This window comes from Heliconius melpomene, chromosome 7 (genome assembly GCF_056956725.1).
Source record: "Heliconius melpomene rosina isolate 202511_hmr_F chromosome 7, ASM5695672v1, whole genome shotgun sequence".
In the NCBI taxonomy this organism is placed as follows: Eukaryota; Metazoa; Arthropoda; class Insecta; order Lepidoptera; family Nymphalidae; genus Heliconius; species Heliconius melpomene.
Window position 1 is genome coordinate 609,799 of NC_140395.1, and position 13,503 is coordinate 623,301.

The 13,503-nt window shown below is 35.6% G+C and overlaps 1 protein-coding gene across 5 annotated transcripts in view; it reads right to left on the reverse strand.

The window, feature by feature from the left end:
• Nucleotides 1-3,560: 3,560 nt before the first annotated feature.
• The window catches only part of Sin3A (SIN3 transcription regulator family member A), a 41,396-nt gene continuing 31,453 nt past the window's right edge, over nt 3,561-13,503 (reverse strand). For 4 of the 5 annotated variants that reach the window (XM_085188470.1, XM_085188473.1, XM_085188471.1 and 1 more), the window contains 12 exons: nt 13,110-13,226; nt 12,472-12,648; nt 11,569-11,673; nt 10,894-11,092; nt 10,265-10,432; nt 9,231-9,316; nt 8,973-9,072; nt 8,327-8,436; nt 6,691-7,170; nt 6,420-6,524; nt 5,779-6,059; nt 3,561-5,579 (listed from right to left, as the gene is read on the reverse strand). In XM_085188470.1, the coding sequence (XP_085044596.1) occupies nt 5,432-5,579; nt 5,779-6,059; nt 6,420-6,524; nt 6,691-7,170; nt 8,327-8,436; nt 8,973-9,072; nt 9,231-9,316; nt 10,265-10,432; nt 10,894-11,092; nt 11,569-11,673; nt 12,472-12,648; nt 13,110-13,226 (2,076 nt within the window). In that variant the 3' untranslated portion in view covers nt 3,561-5,431. The remainder of the gene's footprint in view (nt 5,580-5,778; nt 6,060-6,419; nt 6,525-6,690; nt 7,171-8,326; nt 8,437-8,972; nt 9,073-9,230; nt 9,317-10,264; nt 10,433-10,893; nt 11,093-11,568; nt 11,674-12,471; nt 12,649-13,109; nt 13,227-13,503) is intronic. The other variant, XM_085188474.1, reaches the window with a different exon arrangement.

Consider the following 13,503-nt stretch of genomic DNA (forward strand, 5'->3'; position numbering starts at 1 on the left):
ATGTTCATTTTGAAAACTAAGAAAACATCTAGAATGTTTGTATACCCTACGTATGTAGGTATTTTTTTAAAATGTTAATTGCATAATTCTTTTTCATAGATCTAGATATATTTATTGGCCTTCACCGTTTATCTTTTAAGTTATCTATATTTGAGGTTGGTATTGATTTATCTCAAACATTGTTGATAATTTTGTATATATATTTTTTTATCTTTTATTTTAGTTTATATATGTCACTTCGTTGTACTTTATCCTTCCTCTAAGTTTAATTATTACAAATTACGAAACGTAAGTGGGTATCTTTAATCTTGTCTCCCTATACCTACCTACTAAGATTGCGTTAGCAGGTACCTCTCTACTCTCCTTTTACCGATTCTCGATTATGCTGAATTTTGTTATCTTGATCTAAGTAATCTATGTACAGTAATACACGATTATCTATATATAAAATAGCTACGGTAAGTGAAGCTAAAAAAAAAGGGAAATAAAAATGTTTTCGAAATATTAAAAGATTAAAGAACATTAACTAAATAACGCAATAGAAACAAAAACAAAAATGAAAATTAAGTAAATATATTATCCTTATGACGCACGTGGTGCTTCATTAACGATCTCTTTCATGTAATGTTTAAAATCATTTCTTGCGGCGTCGCTTAGAAAGAGTAAAGCGTGTTTGGGACTTCATTTTGTTCGGGATTAAAAATTAAAAATATATATATTACTGAGTGCATATACATTGCGCTGTCCGGAAGTTAGAAGAGCGCGCGTAGGACCATAAAACGAAGGTTCCTTGGGTTAATAAACATCTTAATTTAAAGTGTGGGGCACTGTTGAGTTCCACAAACCCCTATACATTGTCGCTGATTGCGCAAAAAGTAAGAACGGAGTGTGTTAACGATAGATTCTCTCTGCCTACCCGGTTGTGTGAGGCATGTAGCGTGAAGTTGATTTAATTTTTTTTGTACCTTAAATAACAAAATAACAATAGTTATGTAGCATAAATAGTTATTTATATGTAGTACATTGTACTACAAAAACATTCATTAATTCTTCGAGGCTATGTGTGTTAAGTGGCGGAATTCTAAGTCGGGCTTTCGCCTGGGTGCCAGAGCGAAGAAATGGAAATATAAATAAATAAAAATGTATTCCCGCAAGTGAGGATCCAATCCACAACAGTCGCTTTACAGTTACACTCTTGTGCTCCTGCGTCAGGACGGAATTAATGACGAGATTAATCACTTCACAATCACTGAGGAATGTAGCTTTCATACAAAAATAAAGTTAATCCATGACAACAATTGGATTAAGTGTTAGGTATACTTGGTAAGTATGTTCAGTAGAGACAGAAGATCCGAAACGGTGCCTTGGCTGCTTTGAGACGACGAAACGTTGCTATTACAGAAGAATGAAGGAAAGATGAATGCTGTAGAAACGCGATCTCTTCGCAGTACCGGCTATTTTGTGTATCTCTTTCCGCTGCGACATACGAATTCCGCCATTCAACGCTCAATATGCCAAATTTGAACGGAAAGGAGATAATGTAGTGCCTGAACAGTAGATTTTCTCTTCTTACCGCTTTATGTGGAAGACGCATTACGGAAAATAACCTTTTAAAAAGCACTTACAAAGGCTACACTTTTTATAAATACTTGATAAGAAATGATAATCTAACGATACTTTAATACTCCGTAGTAATTGTTAACGACACCAGCCTCACTCATTATAATTATAGAGACGATATTTTTTTATAGATAGAGAAACTAGTTGTGACGCACTCTGGGAGGATAAACGAGGCAAAGCGCGGCTTGAGTGTTCAATCACTCAACAGCCATTGCCTCCAACATTCGGTGAAAAGTGGGGAATAGAAACGGAGTGAGTGTCTTAACATTAGGTTGCCAGGTTCTTCCCTCTGTCTACCCAACCAAGCGTCGGAGCGTACTAACACTTGTTATATGGGGGATACAGCGTGAAGCAATAAAAAAAACTTCTATATTACACGTGTAAATGACACGGGCGGAACTCTCTAATATTATATTCAAAATGTTTACACATTTAATATTTCCATTAGACCATGCGGGAGAAGCCGCAAGCTAATAGATAGTCCACCTATCCCCCGATTTATACAGTAGATACGTTCCTGAGAAAAACGTGTAAATCGAAAATTAAAAATTTTCAAGTCAAAACCGTGTAAATCGAAAAGTTTGCAGAAAATTCATAATTTTGCTATTTAACAGTTATGTTTTTTCAATATTTTTAGGTGTACACCACCAACCAGTTGTTTTAATTCACCATAACTAGACTCTTAAACAAAAGTTTAATAATTAATTTTTATTCAAATTAAAATGTTTTAATTTTTTTTTAATTAAACCTATTTGGTAAACTGCCATCATTTCTCTTCAAAATTTCCCGCATTTTCCCTCTAAATGTTACTTTAATCACAACGGTTAATTTATAATAATTTAAATTATGCACTCCCTTGTAATTTATGAATATGGAAAATTAAATCATTTAGTAGAGTGCGATAAAACCAAAAAAAAACTTATTTGGAAAACCGTGTAAAAAAAGTACCGTGTAAATCGGGGGATAGGTGTATAGTACAATCGAAGAGTGGTGGCGCTGTGTTGTCTGTCTTCTTCCCGAGTAAATAACTGAGGTACACTGCACATCTCAATTGCGTCAGAACTTAAGGAGCGTTTAAGGACCAAATTTATTAATGAATCATAAATACATCTCAAGCATTGTTTAGTTTGAATGATGACGGTACAATTATTTTTGGAGGTATGACGTATAGAATACGCGAAAGTATGCTACTTCGATATCCTTTGAACGTGGCTTGCGTATCCATTAGCGTATCTAGAAATTTTTTTTTTGATCTGGACTTTAACTTCGAACAAATGTTTGTGTAAGCGTTGTTTTTTAATTTTTTTTAAATTATTTGTTAGAAAATTTCTAAGACTATTCTGGGGTGGGCATGTACGCCCATGTCTTACGTCATCGTTTCACCGTCATACTCCGGGCGCCGCTCATATAGGGCCGCCTAATAGTCCGCTAAACTATACAAAAATATATATGAAATTATAGTGTTCGCTTGCTATGCCACTGGGCATACCCTACTGCTGAGTCGCAGTTCCCACTCGAGGAAATGAAATATTTAATATATTCATATCTTTGCTCTGGTGTCGGGACAAAGCGCGGCGGTTAGTTCAAAGTGGGCAGCGGAGTATGTGTCAGGGGAGTAACACTAGGTTCCCCCTGCCTACCCTGCTTAATTCATATATTTGAATTGAAGAAAATAACATTTTTGACATTTTTTGAATTAAAAAAAAACACTTGTGCAAAAGGCTCTGATTTAAAACTCATAAAATGTAGATAGCATCTCTAATTAACTCAGAAATGTAAGACCTTGTTTTTAATTACTTTCATCAAATTTCATTATCTTTCTTTATTAGGTGATTGCAAATCGACAAAATAACAAAAAAACATTTAAAAATGACAACCAGACAAATCCTCATTACTTAACATACATAAGGTACAAACAAAACAAAAAAAAACAACCGACATATATAAATATAATAATATTTATTTCACAAGTCTATGTACACGTAAGGAGATCTATATAGCATAGCCACTAAAACGCGACCGCCATCGTCACACCGGCCTTGAGCTTATTCGAGAATCGAGATACAGCATCTTACCCTGTATTCCTGCGACCGGCTCGCTATCTTATCTATGCATCTTGCAGTATCTCGAGACACATCCGATGACAAATCTGAAGATAGATCTCGAGATAATTAGCAATGAAACTCGGCATAAATCTTAGGATATACTCTTAACAAACGCGCAACAACTTATAAATATAATGAAACAATTCAAGATATACACAAATCTTCATATCTCAGGATAAATTTCAAGATATATCCTATTTCAAGATACAGCCATACAACCGTTTATATTATTTAATATAATAAAACCAATCTAGATGTAAACACATCTTCAACATAACAAATAAATCTCAAGATGCGTCTCGAGATAATTGCCGCCAATCATTTATGTATGTATGTATTTTCTGTACCAACCAGTATGTTACTTACACTTATTATTTTTTTAATTTATTATGTACAGATATACCCTACGTTCACATGACCGCGCGCCGCCGCGCAAACTCACGAGCATGTTCATTCTCGATGAATGTATACACTAGAATGCCGCGCGCAAGCCGCCGTCATGTGAACGTAGGGATAATGATAATTATTACAAATATATTTAGAAAAAAAAAAACATCCTCTGTATGTATGTCAATGTAAACGGAACAAATAATATATACAATGGAGAGCGAGCCAATACATCACCCGCGCAATTAGTATACGGATTTTTTTTATTTCTTCAATAAATTGCTATTTACATAAATTTAAATCCAAACGTATAAAGAACTAGTCGCGCGGGTGAACAACACGTGTCAATCACAAGTCGCGTGGGTAAAACCCTCAAACACATCTAAAGACCACCATCATCCTCAACACATTCTTTATAAAAAAATATCGAAATTTCTCCGTAACATTTATTATTACATATACAAAACAATTAAGTAATATCATATTTACAAAACTTATTTTTTCAAAATGGAGATCCTTATGTATCAATTTTAGAAGTAGACACAAGAAATTTCCATCTAAAATTCCAACTCCTCTTTTTAAAAATATGAGTAAGTATAAAAATATTTATTCTGTTACCGTTGGGACACTGGTTCAAATATATATCATTATATTCAAAAAAGAAGTGTTCTTATCACAATGTACTAACTAAACGATAAGATAATAGGTTCAAATCCATCTATCCATCCATCTAAGTCATGTTCTCACTGACTGAGGTAAGACGCACGCACAGCCGTAACCCGTGTACGTAGAAACGTGAAAGATGTTTATTTTCGTTATCTGGACATCCATTAAGGGATTTTGAAAAATTTTAACCTTAAAGGTATAAAAAATATGGGGTGAAAGTTAGTATGGATTTTTTTTTAAATCGGCACCGATTTTTATAAAATTTGAAATTCAGACTCTTAAAAATATTTCATTGAACACGTGTTTTGTGGTTTAATATAATTTACCCCTTAAATTTTATATGGGGGGCAAATAAGGGATTGAAAGTTTGTATGAAAAAATCTTTAAATTGCCACCGATTTTTATAACATTTGAAATTTAGACTCTTAAAAATATTTCATTGAACACGTGTTTCATGATTTATTAGAATACACCCCTAAGGGTGCAAATAATCAGGCGAAGCTGCGCGCATCTGCTAGTGTCAAAATAAAATCATATTATAAAATTAGGAGTCGGCAATACTAGACGGTCAACATTCTAGGGTCGGTGCAGATTCGACGCCTGCCACAAATACATAAATACTTTTTATATATCAACAAGTTTTCACTCCATCTTCACATGTCAGTGGTCAGGTGGGTTCGGTGCCGTGCCAGCCACGCTCTGAATTTGGCGCGTCTGGTGGCGTTTAACCGCGCGTGTGACGCTCGAGCCCCTGCTAAACTACCCGAGCGGTAGAGCTGTTGCGGTCGCGATGCTACTAGCCTGTAGGAAAATTGTCTATTTTAATTAAATTGTTTTTATTTAATTCGTATTTTACATGTATAATTTATTATTCAGAAATTCAGTAAAGTTTATCAATAAGCTGCTCTTTTTAAATTTTAACAACTTAATGCATATGGTGATTACTTGTAATTACAAATGCTGTATTTGTGCTCTAATCTGTTACAGACAAGCAACTGACCGTATCCCACTAGAGTGCAGCGTACACTCCGAATGATCGTGCAGCCTCGGGGGCTTCCTCCTGCGGGCCGCCACCGGAGCACCCTCGCACGACGTAGTGGCCGTGGCGCTCCCCACCGCAGCCCCGGCCCTGCGCACGTTGCGGCGCAGGAACACCGGCTTGTTGCGGGCCGTAGAGGAGGCCGGGGCCGAGGTGGCGTCCGGGCGGGAGTAGCGCTCGGCGTAGAGGGACCAGGCGGCGAGACGGGACACTGCTTCGCCGTTTGTCTCTCTGCTTCGCGACTATTGATAAATTACAAATGTTTACATATACTGTACCCATGGTATTTCTGAAATATGAGCTATATTGCTTTAAAGTATTATCGTAATTCGTTCAGTAGTTTATCATTAGTGAACAAAAATGTGCAACAAACATTGTAAATATATAATTTTTAAATATTTCATGAGACCCAGTCAAAGGTTGAGTTTTGATTCCCACTCGGGGAATATTGGATATTTTCATTTCATCACTCTGACAAACAAGGCAAACACGCATTACATTCCGTCACTAAATACTCGAAAAATAGGCGGGGCGTGGGGAACGGAGTGTCTTGACACAAGATTTTGAGCGTAAAGTAAATAACAAAAAAATGTGTAATTTACCTGATTAGTGGGCGACAGTCTAGAAGAGTCGTGATGTGGTGATGCTCTGCCTTCTCCGGCCTCTTCTAACAACTCAAAAGTCACCTTACACTCGTCGCCGCCATACTGAAACATTCATATTTGTTATTGTCGTGGCACAGTGAGAGTGAATTGTCGACTATAAAAGATTCTTGTAGACTCGATTCCTTTTTCTGTAGACTTGGGACATTTCATTTTATTACTTTCAAACGTTCTTATGATCTTATTATATACAAAAAGAGTGTTAACTCACAACTTTAACTAAAAAGGTGGTATGATGGTGCCGCAGCGCCCGCAGCGCGCGGCGTACGTAGGCCTGCGGACCGCGCATGCCGCCACGCGCCGCCAGCTCGGCCGCGCGCAGCGACCACGCCTCCGATACGCAGTGCTGCAACTGGCGCACCGCGTTGGACACCAGCTTGTCCAGCGTGTAGGCGGGGTACGCCTTGATGCCGAGCAGCTCGCGGGCCGCGTCCTCGTAAGCGGCCGCGTCCACGTTGCCGTCCAGCACGCCGCGTACCAGCTCCAGCAGCGCGGCATAATGCTCCGCGGGCGAGCCCTCCCCCGCCGTGCCGCGCAGGCGCAGAGCACGCGCAGCGCTGTGCCCGCCAATACCACCGCCGCCACCACTGCCCGCGAGAGCGGCGCGGCGCGCGGCGCCCAGGCGGCTGCACAACACGGCGTGCAGGCGCAGGAACAGGTACCACGAGGCTGTGCACACGAAGCGCGCCTCCTGTGCACAATTATTATATACATTACTATTTTGGAACGGAGTATCCTAACACTGGGTTACTCATGTTACCTCTGCCAACCCTACTATGTACATGTATATCCTGCAAGAATATCCTGAATCATCAAATAAAAAATAAAAATACTAATGATCTCCCATAAAAGTCCCATATTAATAATTTATACAAGCACTTATGCAAATAATTACAAACATGTTATTATTGACCATCATACATAATTATGATCTCTCACGTTTTCCATTCTAATTATAAAAATATATAAAAACAAATACATTTTACTATCAATAATTACTATTATCAATTCATCATTTACTTTGTTTCTTAAGACATCCCACTAACAGCTACTTGCTACTTGCTATTATAAAACTTTATGTTTGTTCCATTTGCACAGAACTACTACTGAACACATTTAGATGAGAATTTACGGTAATAGCAAAAATAATTTGGCTACAATATAAATTTAAGCGGACGAAGCCGCGTTTGGGTGGTTAGTGACTATATTATATATACCTAACATAATAATACAGACGACGTGACGTGGGCCACTTTGAAGTTAGGTTAGGGTTTGTGAACTTTTATGCATTGTTTTGTTAATTTATGCAGTCATCAACACTTTAGGGCCACGATTTGTCGATCGTGCTATACTAAAAGGTACAGTACAGAGAGTCTTTAATGCAAGAATTGTTTAAAAATTGCTTTTTTTATCATTGTACAGTTAGGAACTGTACAATGATAAAAAAAGATGTAAATAAGGCAATTCTAATGTATATTGTTATTCATTATAAATCCTTATATGAACATTCATCTATAATTTGCTCTGTGGCCACGTGTTTAACATCTTGCATATGTTCACGTTCCACGTGAGTTATTTTTTTATATTCTAATAGGAACGGAAATAATAAATATTTAGTGTCATATTAAATTAAGAGAACAGGTTTACATTGTCTTACTCAATAAACTCAATTATAGTGTGGCGTTGAATTACGTCACACAAGTTTTTGTTTTTAGCCTCTCACAAGTAATCTTGTCACATTTTTTATTTTTATTGCCTACAAAATTTCGAAAATTCTATCTTAACACTAAATCTCTCTACACACAGATAATAATAAATAAAAAAAACAAGAGAAATCAGTCACTCACATTAGGCGGATGATCTCTATAGTCGTCTTCAAGCTCCTGCTCACTCTTGACATCAAGCTTCATGTTAACAGCGTCCTCGTTGCTGCTTCGTTTTATTGTGTTTGTGCTTTCTGTGATAAGATATAAAATTTAAATATTAATTATTATTGGTACTATAAAATTTTTGGTCTTAAAGTTTTATTGTATTATTCTACCGCTAATTTGTGAAATATAATGACATATTTGCATGCATACATGCATGAAGTGTGAAGATACATCGAAGTCTTTTAGTCGTTAACTGTAATTTTTCTTTCTCCGTAGATATGACTATAGGATATTTCTAACTTTTGATAATATTCTTCCTAAGTTAACAATATGCAGTAGTTCAGAAAGCTAAACATTATGGAGGTTACACTCGTTAACTGTACGTCATTGTTATACTATAATTAGCTATATGTTGTATAAATATCGAGACATCAGAAGGAAGGCAGCATGTGGGGTATCAACACAGATATTCTGTTATTGCACAAACATCACATTTTTGTCATCATTGTCTCTAAATAAAATTAAGTTCTAAGACATGGCGCACCGTTTAGTTCCGCCAATAGAGAACAAAAGTTCTCTATACTGGGATAAAGTGTGATGCCAAAAAAATGTAAAATCTTACCTTTACTATCAATTGTAGTATTATTGTTCTTAGGCTTGTTCTCCTTATCATTCTTATGGTTTCGACTGCTCTTATCAGATGCGTTATCAGACTCTGATGACTGTGAAAATATTATAAAACATATAATTAGCTACTATTCAATTAAAAAGATCTAGTTTCTTAAATATCACACAATGAGTAATTATATTTTATTTAATTAAAACTTCAAACAACAAAAATACAAACATAATGCTTTAATCAATGTATTATATAAATTACCTCTTGTTTCTCCTGTTTAACTCCACTTTTATCATCAGCTGGTTCACCTGAAGGACTACCAGGACTGGTTGGTTCTTCTTTTTCCTCTATAAAAAATACATTTATTAATATGTACAACATATAAATGATATATTAAAATATATAATATTTAACTTATATATCAGAAGGAAGGCAGCAATGCTTGTATCAACACTGGAAGTCTGTGGAATGCACATCGCACTTTTGTCATCATAATAAAAAAACGTTGTGTTCAATTCAGAAGGAATGGGTAGTATTAATAAATACTTAAAATTCGTACAATATTATTCATGACTCGATAGTTGTGGAACAAATGTCACTAGACAGTATATCTATATATATAAAATCGAAAGGTCACTCACTCATCACGAGATCTCAGAAACTACAAGTGCTAGGAATCTCACATTTTGCATAGGAGTTACTTAAAGGACGTAGGTGCTCGCTAAGACGGGAATTTGCAATATTCAATTTCTAAGGGGTTGTTTTTGGGGTCGAAAGTTTGTATGAAACTTCGTTACTACAAATGCTAGAAGTCTCAAATTTTGCATAGACGTCACTAAGACGTTGTCATGGAGACAGAAATTAATAATAACATAGTTCACGCGGGTGTAACCGCGAGCGGGCCGCTAGTTTATTATAAAAATTTAGACACCAGTTTTCTTTATATGTTTTATAATTATATTTGTTTTTCTTTACTTTTTTTTATAAAAAATATTTCTATTAAATATGCATGGACGTAACTGTGTATCATTTATTTTGGACAAATAAGACTCATATAATCATATTTTAAGTAATTGTAAAATCATACATTCTATTCAGCATCTTATGATTGTAAGGTGTCGACGGTTGTGGATTTCATCCTTGGAGGTTACGATAATAATTCAGTAATTATTATCATAACCTTGCTAATTCAGTAACTGGATACACAATTTCTCGAAAATTGCGGAGCATCTTAACATTAGGTTCCTTCTGCCTACCCTGCTATATGCTGCTAAGCAAATGATCTTTCTTCTTACCTTCATCCCGTTCATCATCAGATAATGGTTGTCTTGGATGAGCAAACAGATCTGGCAGGAAATGGCGGAGAAGTTGTTTTATTCTCCGTTTCTCCGCTTTTTGTATGCCAGTTTGTCTTCGAGCGTGATGTATTAACAGCTCTGCGGCGTCTCGGACGATTTTTATTGCTGTTAAAACATATAAAAGGGAATTAGTATTTTTAGAAAATATTTTTTTATTATTAATTTTGATGGTATTTACAATACAATATAATATACTGCATTGCACATAAAATTTACACAAATTATATTCAAAATAAGTAGAAACAACATGTACAATAAGGCGGCCTTATTGCTTAAAGCGATCTCTTCCAGGCAACCTTTGGTCATTGGAATTGTATAAAAAGGATGTTATGATGTTATTTATTTAATTTAATTGATTTAATTTATACTGAAATCAACCTTTGATCATTTTATACTTTGTTTAATGAAAAGCAATACTATTAATTTCCATATATTTAAACTTTACTTCCCACTCATCTTCTAAAACACATATGACACAGATAGACAGAGCGACGGAACTCCACGCCGCACTCTTACCCTTCGAACCGTAATTAAAACCAATCATAACAATATTTAATTATCATTACCTTCATGCCTGCCCCTCAACCCGTAATCAGCCACCAGGTGGGGTCCAGGTTTCCTCGCCGCGTAGGCACTTTCTACTTCGTTGAATAAACACTTGGTGCGTAATGCTTTCAAGTCATTTTGCTTGAAATTAATCCCTTGATGGTCTAGCGATTTGAGATAGTACTTCTCGTTTTGTTCACGCCACTGCTTGTTAAAGCCCTGTTGTTGATATTTGAATAAAAAAATGAGATATGTATATATTTTTTTAAATTATATAAAATTATTTAAAAAAACATTATTAATATTATATTAGTAAATGATAACTATTCGTCTAGATTGACAGATCAACCTCGCATTTTTTCGACGATATCAGTGCAATATCTATTTGATTTTTACATTTTATACAACTTCAAAAAAAAATTTAGTAGGAAATGTAAAGGAAATGTAAAAAAAACCATGAAAATGACGGAGGTATCCACATTTTTTTAAATAAAAAAAATATTTGGATTTTATAATTTTTATGTTATATATTATTGAGACATCAGAAGGAAGGCAGCAATGCTTGTATCAACACTTACACTCTGTCAAATGCACATCGCACTTTTGTCATCATTGTCTCGTAATACAAAAAAAAAAAGCTAATATACTTAAAAATATAATTTCTATTATTTATATCAAAAGGCTATAAAATATACCTTTTGAGCCTCCCTCCATTCTTCTTCTTTAGCCTTTAGCCGTCTTAGAACAACTGGCACTGCTACTACAGGATTCTTCTTTAAACCCGCGATGATATCGACCGCCTATAAAAAATATCACTATTAGTTATTTAAATTTTTATTAAAGAAAAAAAAACACTAACTACGAATTTATATGAAAAAACTAAGCAATAAAACAAAAAAAAATCTACAATTTAAATAGAATACAAAAAACCTTAACACCATAAAAAAAGCAAACTAAAAACTAACTAAATACAATAAACTAAAAACTAAATAGTGGAAATTCGATTATATGGTTTTGTGCTTAGGTATGCGGACCATTGACCAGGTAACATTTATACTGGTATACAAAAACTAAGTCGCTTTTTGCCTTGTTACCAGAGCGAAGATATGAAAATATTAAATAATTCATTTCCTTGAGTAGGAATCGAACCTACAACCGTCGCGTTTCCAGTCCAGACATTGTCCCACATCTGATGTTGATAGTCTATTGGATTATATGGATATTCTTATGATTAACAATGATTAGTCCGTGTTATCGAATTTCTACTATAAGTAACTAAAATAATAATATAATAAATAGCCCTTCAAAATACTAAAGCATGCCTGTAGCTGTGTTTCCGTTATAATTAAAGTGTATACAATATATTGTCATTTTTGTTTATAAATATCTATTCGTCATAAGTCATTGCTATATAGATAAAAATTATTTTCATAATATAAATTGAGTGGAGAGAAGTACGGTCGTGACATAAATGTGTTAAAAATAATAATAAACTACGTCACGTCATATCAATGTTTCACGTCATGTCAATCGTTTTACTAGGTCTACTACGTCACGTCATGTCGCGTCACATGCCAACAGGTGGGGGGGCGCCGTACCACCTTGTCGCCGTAGATGCGGCGCAGCGCGCGCTGGTGGATGGTGGGCGAGTGGCCGCCGAGGCAGTCGTCGAGGCGGTACTTGGCCGCGTCCTCACTCGTCATGCGCGACAGCTTCTTTTGAACACCCTCCAGCACGCGGATGGTGGCCGCGTTGGTCTCTATCACCACGTCCAGCTGGGGGTAACAATAGCAGATTTAGTATTCGCAGGGAAGCAGAGATAATCTAGTTTTAAGACACCTCAATTCCGCATACACCTCACAATTTTTCGATACGGAACTTAACACCACACTTGGCTTTGGTACCCCAGAGCAAGAAAGAAATTAATTCACACTTTAGTAGAAATATAGCAAACAAGTGTCGCGTTTACAATCCAACGAACGTCTTTGTGCTAAGAGTACCACAGTCTCACTTTATTTATATTTTTATATTCAATCAACCACTCTGATAAAATAATAGATGACATTTAGTTCTGCAATTTAAAAGCAGAACTAAGATTAAATATCCCCTCAACCTTAGGTGAACCTTGGATTTTTGCCAATAATTTAAAAAAGGAAATTACAGTAATAGTACACATAAAAAACTTTAATATACTTTAAAGCTTAGACTATCAACAAATACATTACAAAAAACTTACCTCAAACCGTTCATCTTCACATCTATAGATGTATTCTTCGAATTGCGTTTTCCGAGACGATACAAACGTAGAGTCCTCGCTCCACGTGGGGAAAGACACCCAAGTGTCGTTTAGGACCTACAAAAAAAAAGCGATGAAATTTTGGTATACATTTACATAAAATCAGGCGATAGTGTAACAATTTACTATATTATTTATTATAATTTTTTAACGCAAAATTTTGAAACGTTATATTTGTTTTTTGTTTAGCGTCACGCTGTATTCCGCACATAGCAGAGCGAACTTAGTGTGTTGAGACACTTCGAACATTTTCCACCAAATTCTGGAGTCTTTGCCGAGACACCAGAGCGAAGAAAATAGAAATGTTAAATCTGTCGGATTTATAGTAACACTC